Below are 11,122 nucleotides of genomic sequence, written 5' to 3' on the forward strand. Positions count from 1 at the left end.
GTGTAAAACGACAATTTCCATGCAACCTTGAAATGTAAAAAGCCGCCATTTTGACTCCAGTGCGTAAGTCTGTGACGTCCTGTACTTGTCATAGGCGTGCCGTCACAATTGAAACTTACAACCAATCACAGGGCTGATAGGTCATATTACATGGATTAATACGCCAAAGAATAACAGGATATTCACTGAATAACACAGTATATTATGTGATAAATCAATATACTTACTTCTTGGTATATACCCAACGGGTATGAAATTATTTAAATATTCTTTTTTAATTTTATTTGACAAGGTGTCATCTTGCCATGATTAGTAGCTTTGTTCATGTTAAAGTTATTGACAAAAACACATGTTGTCCCAGATTGTGACATGCTCAAGGTAAACGTTCAAAGTTCTAAGCCGAATTGTTGCGATCCTTTTAAAGCTTTGTATATGTACACCTACATGGTCTTGCTCTTTGTGTAGCAAATATGTTTAATCTAAGTATTGACCTTTAGCCTTGTTCTCTGGTATTATCGAAAAAAGTAAACCAACTGGCGTCAATACCGAGTTAAAATAGATCGAGCGTTTCGTCACAATTAAATTCTTACCAGGTAGCTATCCTACATGATCATTGTGTGGCGAATGTGTTTATTTCCAACCAGGTATGTTCCATTCAAAATATGTTGTCCATTACCAGCCATTTTTTGGTTAACTTGTGCAGACATTACGTCGTCTTCTCATGACTTCGCCATAGCTGTAGATATGACATTAACTAATACTAAACCAAACCAATGATGACTTCGCACAGGAAATACATATACTCATGCGTACCTACTTCGGCGGGAATGCCAGCCCATTTTTGCCATTCCTGTACATATGACTGTGTTAGCATAAAACTCGAGTGTAGTGGTCAATTAAGGACGGCCTCCTCTGTGTGCAAGATGCATGCATGGTGTGTATGCTTGTGTGCTTTGATAGCGCGGAACTGATGCCGACTTTATAGTGCTTCCTCACTGAAACATACTGCCAAAGACACCCAGCAGGACACCTCACCTGGTCACATTATACCGACAACGGGCGAACCAGTCGCCCCACTCCTAAATTGCTAAGCGTCAAGCAGGAGTAGAAACTACATTTTTACAGACTCTGGTATGTCTCAGCCAGGCGACAAATCCAAAGCCTTCCTTACAAGGGCGAACGCTCAACTATAAGCCAAAAGTGAGGCATTGTCAAGGGATACATAAGGAAGAAGACAGTTTTTTAGAAAAAAGAGAAAAGATAAGATCCCAAATTTAGTCGCTTCTTACGATCATGCAGTGGGGGCAGCAGGTACAATTATTAAGCCCTACCTGCAGAGACTTTCGAGACAAGTATGTTAATGTGCCCAATAGGAAAACATTGTGTTGTTCACATAATCTGTAAACGGTGTCTGAATATCTACGTGAAATCGGTATATGTGCAAAAGTTTACCATGCATTTTATTTTGGTGTATTACTGTAAGTTGTGTTATCGGTTTGTTGTCCGGTCCGATTCTACTCTTCCATTGCTGCGCCGTTAAGCAACGTATTTAGACCACGTTTGAAGATGTACAGCCAACCGATATATCTGAACGACAGGGATTTCCCTGTTAAGTACATCACGACATTTATATATAAAGATTGATTATATATATAATATAGAAATACCAGTGTTGTTTGTATAACATATATATGTATACGGAAAAGAAAACAATTACTTGCCTGAATTTAGAATACTTTCGATTTACTAGTTGAAGATATACAATGTACCCTCTCAATAGAGAAAATGTCATGGGGGCCAATAAATATACAATGACATGTTAAAAGATATGACACCAAACAAATGGTTCGTGACCCACTTAGATATGTGCAATGGAAACCACGTCTCGACGCCCTTTTCTATAGCAGGGAAACATTTTCCGAAAAAACGTTTTCCAGACTTGTTTTTAACTTGGATGTGGCTCCAAATCAATGGGTTTCAGATCGACTTCACTTCAAAATTTCTTCAAGAGTGGATACACTTGTTGGACGCACAACGTTACACGATAGACGGTGTGCGCACGATTTAAAACTGACATAATAACGTTCGCATAACTGCAATAGCTACATTGTTCAGTATCGCCGGTTGTTTGATAGGTATCTCGTGGTTGATATATGTATTAAGATATGCCTTGAAATACGATTTTGTAGGTAATTTCAGTCTTTCCTAAATTAACTTTGTTGCCGTGTTTCAATCAGATGAACTTGGTTATCTATTCATCTAACAGTGATGGTCGTAGCACGTGCCAGAATTGTTTTGAAACTGATTAAATAGATATAAGGTCATATACATGTACGAACAATACACTCAGATAAAATGTAAACAAAACAGCCTTACCTGTTGCCTGTTAATTTATTCCGTAACTTTGATCAACCAGTCTTACTGTGTCACACAGTTGTGCGACGGCTGTTTTGGTGCGTTGTGCGACCACACAACTGAATCATGCTAGCGCTAGTTAGGTTTTATTAGTATTAATAAATGCTTAACGGCCCTTCAGCACAGGATAGGTCGTTAGAGCCAACAAATGGTCGTAAAAAACAAGGCAAAATAAAAACATCTTATAAACTAATGTTAAAAGACAAACATCAAATTAAATGTTAAAAGTGGCTATGATGACTCAAATTTTATTTAAAAGACCAACAATTTCAGATAGTCTAAATTGAATAGACAGTCTCGTGAAGTTTTCGAAAAGAGATTAATGACATGTTATGTTCTTATAGAAATTTTCTCGAGATGCCTTATAGTCGACACAATCTAATAAGAAGTGTTTCACTATAAACGGTTCCATTGAAGCTGGACATCACGTTTTAGTAAATAACGATGTGTAATGTATGAATGACCCATACAGAGACGGGCAAGGACAACCTCGTCTCGGCACCTCTCTCTGAAGCTAGGATGCCATTCACCGATTTCAGGTTTAATAGAATGGAATTTGTTTTCTACGCATTGATTCAAATTAGTTTACCCCTGTGATCTTATACATGTTGTAACAGGTGGTTTAAAATCAGTAAAATGAAGTTAACAATATCCAGGTGGTAGTATTAGTGTTGCTTTCGTAGCACGATCTATCTTTTCATTTACGGGTGTTCCCGCATGTCCGGGAAGCCAGCAAAAGTTAATATTGTGTAATAATGTTAAGATTTTTCGAATTGAGACATTCTTCAATTTTTTGTTGCGAAGGCTCTGTAGAACAGATAGAGAATTAGAATAGATAAGTAACTGTGGTACATCTTTTGATTCAATGTGCTCAATGCCGTGATAGTAAGCATGGGCTTCTGCTGAAAATATTGACACATCATTGGGCATTCGGCATTCAACTGTAGAATCTTTCGTTACAGTTGACACGACTTTATGATCATCTTTCGAACCTTCCGTGTAAAACGACTTAAAATCCTTATATTTTAATTGCTGTTTTGAAAACATTTGGATGTCGCTAGTGAGGTATTTTTTTTACCTGTTACCAAGTAAATGGCTATCCACATGTCGTCGATATTTCAATGACATAGTATAGTGTTGCAGAGAACATGAATGATCAAAGTAAAAAGGTTAACGGGACATAAGTTACTAATATTCCAGTGTTATGACAGAATTAAAGATGGTTTTTCATTCCGGGAAAGAAACTTGCAGGGGTCCAATACATGGAAAATTGCAAGAGATGTTTTTTTCCAAATGCAATTAATGCGGTGTTTGTGATAAATTAAGTACTGTTACACTTATATAATAACTAATAGATCTATAAAATGTAGTCTGTCTTGTAAAGTGTTCAACTCCTATATTGATACATCAATTAAGTGGACTATTTACTTTAATTTTCTAAAATGTCAGGGCATTGTAAAATACGTAATAGTAATGCTACAAGAATGCAGAATTAATCTGGTATTGGAATGGTTTTATTGGCTTTAAAGTCCTGTTGACAGCTAAGGTCATTAACGGACCTGTCTCTATTTGATTAATAAACGCGTGCATGGTGGTGTGCAAGAGGCAGGATAAGTTAGCGTATGTTGGATTCAGAATAAACTAAAGGAGACTTATGTCGAAATGTATGAGCGCCACTATGTGAATGCAGTGACCTTTAGCCATCTACTATTATATACTACGAAATTAACGGACATGTAAAGCAAAGGTGAAATGATTTTAGTCTGATTTATAGAGGAATAACAGGTTAATGCTTTCTGTACAGATCATGGCCTCGACAAAGGGCGTCTAGTTTTCTCACCCACACTGACGTGCTGATTACAGTTACATCACCTCTGGTTTGGCCCCAAGGTTCATCGTCTGGTCACTTGTACAGCTATCCAAATGTAATTATACATGTCGGTATCTGGTGGCTAAAGCCAGTTAACAGAGGCATGATACATACCACACAGAAAGTCATCCTACTTGTTAGGGCTGCCAACCGTCAGATGAGCACGATACCAAAACAATTAATAGACACGAAGACAAGTGTCTTGTATCATTCGGGCGACTGTTATTTCAGACGTACTCCGACTCACTTTATAATTATTTTCACTCTTTGTCGTGCTTGTTCGTCGGTATGTTTTGCAACACACTTGAAACATTAATGAAATAAGTTTGATACAAAAAAAGGCGGACGCAATTAAATCATTTTTATCTGAAACGCGTTAGCGGGGAATATTTAATTTAGCTTCGTCTGTCCGCCTGTGCATTGCGGGAAAAAGCTCAATGATATAGTACGAGAAGATAACTTCTTCCGTGCGATATGCTCGACTAGTTACTCATGGATCAACATAAGGTTGAATTGCAAATTATCGATTTGAAAAATATCACAAATGAAAATGTATTGAATACAAATTTAACTGTTTAATATCTTTCAATTGAAGATAAAGACCAGCTTAAAAAACCCAATTTTTTTCTGATTTCCTTTTAATCCGACATGACTTGGTATCCAAATTAGGATCCGGTGCCAAAACACTAAAATCCTGTTTATACGAAGAACAAGGTTTTGTATGAAGATATTGTCAAAAGTTCCAACATTTAATACTTTGTAGTACAATGTAGAAGGTTTTGGATTTATTATTTTCAACTTCATTCAAAGCTAGACCTACCGTTAAACTACTGCTGAAACATAAGCGGAGGTGGATAAAAAGTATTTATATTGATGTTAAAATTCATAGAAACCGTTTGATTTTATATTGCAAAACGAGTAAAGTGTGTATATTATTCACCGTGCCACTACCACAATAGGATGACAGTCGATATCAAGTTTATGCACATCTATAAAACAAATAAACCTATTACGCTTATGCCCTAGCTGTGCCTTTTGCTACCGAGTAATTCCAATTTTCATTATTTCTGCTGTTTGCGTGGAAACAAACACCTTTCCTGGTTTCCTGGATTTTTCGAGTATAGAATGAAATCAATTTTCACACATCTCTGCAAAACTTTTAACATATTATGCCATTTTTATGTTAACGCAAGTGATACAAAGTAGAAAATAAAATACATCATTATTGCTTTTAACGATGTTTTATCTGTTGTGAAGTCATTGGACAACTGTGTTTCTAAATGCTGCTGCTGTTGCTAATGATAAGTTTGATTATTGTATACTCACATCGTACTGGTATCTCGCAACATTCTGACAATTGGCTACAAAAAGGTCACTAAGGATAAGCAATCGAAATGACAGAACTAATCAGGGAAACACCTATTGGTATAAGCTGCAATAGTTAAATTATACAAGTTGTGTTGCCTTATGAACACAACAATCATTCTATTCCTTTTTGTTTTTATTTAAATTTATTTTCAAATAAAACTTGTCTTCCGTCTCTGACACCTTCATCCTTTATTCATGTTTATTGTACTTCATACTTCAACACTCCTCCATCTCAAAATCATATGCATACGGTTTTGTTCCTTATTTGCCACTGGTCACATGATATATGATCCCAGCTTGCCAAGCTCATTGACATCCCGTCTGGACATTTATTAATATGATAAAACTGCATGATTTGGTTTTTAGGTAATGTCAGCATATTACAGACTTAGCAAACCAGGGTTTTCGTATGATAAACAATTATGTACAGATATTACAGATCTGTCAAGGAGTATCAATCAGCATGGTATACGTGTCCAGCGGGCTTGCGCAACATTCGAAACACAATAAACCTACTTTGCGCCCAGTAAATTAATGTAAACATGGATATTGGATAAGGTTATGATTACAGAAGCATATAAATTGTAGATAGAAACGAACAGCACACCCAGAGGAAAAGTCATCACCAGGTGTCTAGACTTCATACTCATAATAAGTGCCACAAATGCAATTGTAGGATCATGTATCAATCTGGAGCTGATAAAACAATCAAATTTCTCTACTATTTCACATTGAGTGTAGTTTTAACACTAGTAACGAACTATATCTAAATATATTACGTGTCCTTTAATGCCAATTTATTATGGAAAGTCATACAATTAACCTCTCACTAACGGTAACATTTAGGATCGGTCCAACTTTCAAGCATCTATACATATAACCATACTTCTTAATCTGTAAAAAATACGATTTTAAAACCCAAAAATCAAAACACAACATGCTCATCAACCTGCGGTAGGTATACGGGCTGTTTTTATTTGGGTTTAGCCTAGTAACCTCTAGGCTCATTTAAGGACGTGCCTCCATGTGTGTTATTGAGTGTTTTTTTTTTTTTTTTTTATTAGGCTAAGCGTCCTATGGACAGTTGAGGTTGGTTTCATTTTATTATGCTTAACGTCATATTTCCTGCTGTACTTGCATCTCGTCGATAGCGAGGGTCAAATCCGTTTTTTGATTACTTCCTTCCTGAAATACCATGCCAGAGGCACCCGACAAAGTATTCAACCCAGTCACATGATACTGACGATGGCTTAACCAGTTGTTCGTCGTTTACGTGTATCATGTACGTAGTTAACAGTTGTATAAGTAATCTTAAAATAGCAGATAACATCATTTTTATTACCTGAATTAACATAAGAAATTATTTTGTTATAAAAACAATACTATTTATTTATTAGAATAGAGATATATAAGCATCTAACGGTACACATACACACATGCATGCATAAACAACGACCTGAACGGTCAATAGGAGTTAATCAAAATATAATCATATAAACTTCAGTTCATGGCATACTGTATTGTGTTAATTTGACTCTTTCATTCGATTAGTTGCTTTCAGTTGACCTTCCTAAAATAAATCAAATGTAGGCCGGCTTTGGTTGAAGTGCCACTCTATCGAGGTCAAGCAGTACTACAGTACTTACAACGCATGGTAAATGGAAAACACAATACCGCTCAGTAAGTAGTAAAGCTTTTTAAAACGTATTTGTTGAATGTTGCCTTTTTATAATACAGATCTTTGACAGAATTTACAATGGAAATTGTAAAGCTTTGCAAACATATAAAGATTAAAAAACTTTGCTTTTGTCATTCGACTTTTTGAAGGCCAGTTCTGTAGGCTGGTGGGCTAACTAGGCATTCTGTTTTGGTTTTTATTGGTTTACGACGGATCGTCATTTTTAATCATTAAGTGCCATAACCACGTCAACAATAGACGTCAAAAGAAAAAACCCATTGATTATAGGGCGGTGACGGTTTCGGTGGTTCAAGTTGGTTTTGCTGTTTTTGACATTGCCAACAAAGCAATTTCTACACCGGGGCAATCTCCACAATAATCTCTAAACAGGTTTAACCCTTCCTCCTGCACACACACGTAAGCACGCATTCGTGTACACAACAAACATGGTGGCACGTCCTTAAATGACCTTAGCTATTTAAAGAACGGAAGCAAAACGAAGCTTGACCGTATGAATGAGTTTACGGATAAAATTTCTAACCTAGTTTAGATGATAAGGTCATCCCTGGGTTTTTGGAAAAGTGTTTTGTTTATTTCCTTTCTAATGAATATTTTGAGTTGAAATTTATAAATTTACTAATTTGAGTACACTTCCGTAAAATGCATATTCATTACATCTCTCCTTTTGCTTTATATTAAGTTATGGATTCTGGACACATCTAAAACTTGACAATTTCAAATATCTCAATCTTAAGTGAATTAAAAGGTGCAGGACACCCTTTATATGCTATAACTATAAGATATTAATAGTTAATACTGTATATTATAAATATGATATAATATGTGCTCAACACCTGGGGCTGAAATGAGTTCCGCCTATTTCCAATTATAAAGTTTGATTGTACATAAAAAGCATTTTGGGATAAGGATGCAACTTATATATTAGTCAAATTATGATATGCAATTTCTGAAAGTTTCATACTTAACCTACAATGCTTTTTTTTTTTTACTTAAAAACACATTTTTCTTAAGTCCATCTCCTTGCCTAACAGTAAATATGTCTTTACTGTATTAGATAAACTAAGTTACAGAATTGTAGAGCCACAACATAGAGCAAAAAACGAGACTGCGGTCATCATGTGGGGAAAAACACGACAGGACATGTCGTCCACTTTCTGGCTTTCCAGTCACTTTATGCCCGATCTTCCGATTGACAGACCAGGAGATGGATACAACACATAGGGTGGCAAAGAGAGTGGTAATACAGAGGGTGTGAACGAGGATGGTAACACAGAGGGTGTTAACGAGAACGGTATCACAGAGGGTGGTAACGAGGATGGTAACACAGAGGGTGTTAACGAGAACGGTATCACAGAGGGTGGTAACGAGGATGGTAACACATGGGATGTTAACGAGAGCGGTAACACAGAGGGTGTTAACGAGAGCGGTATCACAGAGGGTGGTAACGAGGATGGTAACACATGGGATGTTAACGAGAGCGGTAACACAGAGGGTGTTAACGAGAGCGGTATCACAGAGGGTGGTAACGAGGATGGTAACACATGGGATGTTAACGAGAGCGGTAACACAGAGGGTGTTAACGAGAGCGGTATCACAGAGGGTGGTAACGAGGATGGTAACACATGGGATGTTAACGAGAGCGGTAACACAGAGGGTGTTAACGAGAGCGGTATCACAGAGGGTGGTAACGAGGATGGTAACACATGGGATGTTAACGAGAGCGGTAACACAGAGGGTGTTAACGAGAGCGGTATCACAGAGGGTGTTAACGAGGGTGGTTTAGAGGATGGTTATACAAAAAAAGATATGCACAAGGAATTCATTTTTGCATTGGAAACATATTTTGGATCACTCCACTCAGTAAAGGTTGCCTATGTATTACACAAATTGCTTTTTGTATTCATAAAAGAACAAAGAAAACTTTTAAGGAAATCATATTTCACAACAAAGATTATAATATACATGACATGTCTTATATCTTTTTATGAAATTTGATATTAGATTAATTTGAATATAAAACATTATAATAATTCATTCAAAGTAATAGAAAAGTGTCACATTATGAGCATTTTTTTTTATTACAAGAACAATGTTTGGTTTGGTTTTATTTTGTTTAAGGTCATTCCAATATGGCTGCCACACCAAACTGTATATCAAATTCAATAATGCATTCCGTTAGCATTAAACAATCAATGTCCCAAAAAAGATCCCCCTCCAATATTTTTCAAACATATTTGAGGTACATGCACACTAAATTTCGGAAAAAATATATTTAATACAATATGTAACTGATGAAAAAACTTCCTTTTTTATTTTTTCATTTTCCAAGCTGAATACAAGTCACAATTCAGGACAAAATCCATTTAACCTTGTAAATATCATAAGGTTAAATGTCCATGGAGATGCATTTGTCGAGAACAATGTAAGAAAATGTGTCAAATCTCAAGAATAATGGCATGTATTTCCCCTGAATAAATACAACTGAGCACAAAGAGAACAACGCTGACTGAGGTTAGAAAAACGCATGCAAAGCAAGTGAGATTTTAACCGACACCATTCACTACAGGTTCTCACTCAGGTAGTATGGCTTGACTTGTATCAAAATTCGTGTTAGCTTTATGCATTATTGTAAAATATCCAATAAATAAAATGTCATTATTCTCGAGATTTGAAGCATTTTCTCACATTTTCTTGACAATAATAACNAAGTTATGGTAAGTATTACATCATGAAAATTGGTTTTACTTCAAAAACCTCAAATTCATTGCAATTTTGCGCTATCCAAATTCTGCATTCAAAAGTTACTTTTCAGACAAAAACAACAATATTTTCGACAAACATTTCTGCAAAGGTAATTATTGACATTGTTCTTGGCATGAGTATACGGAGCGACTTCCTTACTTTATTCGTTTTGAGGAAAGTTATGAGCCCATTCAAAATATATTCACTGACATGACGCTGTATGAAATACCTTAACGTCCTATTAACAGATAATGTCATTTAAGGACGTGCCTCCATGTATGTTGCGTAAACGTGCAAGTGTGTATGTGTGCTACTATAACGGGAGGATCATACTTGCTGTCGTTTGATAAGAAACCGTTGCCATGACAACTATTTTTTGCCCAACAAACAAAACCCAAATTGTGGTCCATATTTTTATATTCATTTTAATTGTTTTTCAGACAGAAAGTGAGACATTTCTAAAGAATTATCACATATTGTTCAGTCATTTCTCAATTCAAATCAACCACGATGGTCATCTTACAACGTTCGTTCATCGGCCTTACAAATGTGCGCAAGCAATAATTGTCCAGTTTTTTATCGTTCATCGTGCGCACATCTTTTACTGTTGAGCGATCCCACAACTGAAGTTTGATGAATTGATTATAGTGAATGTCCATTTGTTCAGTGTTGTTTTGTCCAAAAAGACTTGCATCTTCCATTGGCCATAAACAAGTCAAACTCAAACAAATTGAAAGGTCTTAATGGAGAACTGGTTGTATCCTCAGGAACATGACACATCACACAATTCATAATTCTAACGAATGTGTCTACATACAATTTAAGTCGCCTTTTTTAGAATCAGGCAAAAACAAGACTTGGTTACCAAAGCAAAATTCCAGACTTTTAAGAAATAAATGTATATACTTGTCATATAATTGATATGTAAATGTCGTTTGTATTGATCAAACCATCCATTCATATTCTGAATTGTTTGTTCATAAGTTCTGCCTATGTCTGTAAATTGTTTGGGTTTCAAAATGTTTTTC

At 36.0% G+C, this 11,122-nt stretch overlaps 1 protein-coding gene across 1 annotated transcript in view; it reads left to right on the forward strand.

The window, feature by feature from the left end:
* Window positions 1-10,869, forward strand: part of LOC110461948 (insoluble matrix shell protein 4-like) — a 40,798-nt gene extending 29,929 nt beyond the window's left edge. Inside the window, exons 3-4 of the mRNA XM_021515691.1 lie at window positions 8,574-9,212; window positions 10,762-10,869. Coding sequence (XP_021371366.1) covers window positions 8,574-9,212; window positions 10,762-10,869 — 747 coding nt within the window. The remainder of the gene's footprint in view (window positions 1-8,573; window positions 9,213-10,761) is intronic.
* Window positions 10,870-11,122: the final 253 nt, after the last annotated feature.

Source organism: Mizuhopecten yessoensis, unplaced genomic scaffold (genome assembly GCF_002113885.1).
Source record: "Mizuhopecten yessoensis strain PY_sf001 unplaced genomic scaffold, ASM211388v2 scaffold10711, whole genome shotgun sequence".
Lineage (NCBI taxonomy): Eukaryota > Metazoa > Mollusca > Bivalvia > Pectinida > Pectinidae > Mizuhopecten > Mizuhopecten yessoensis.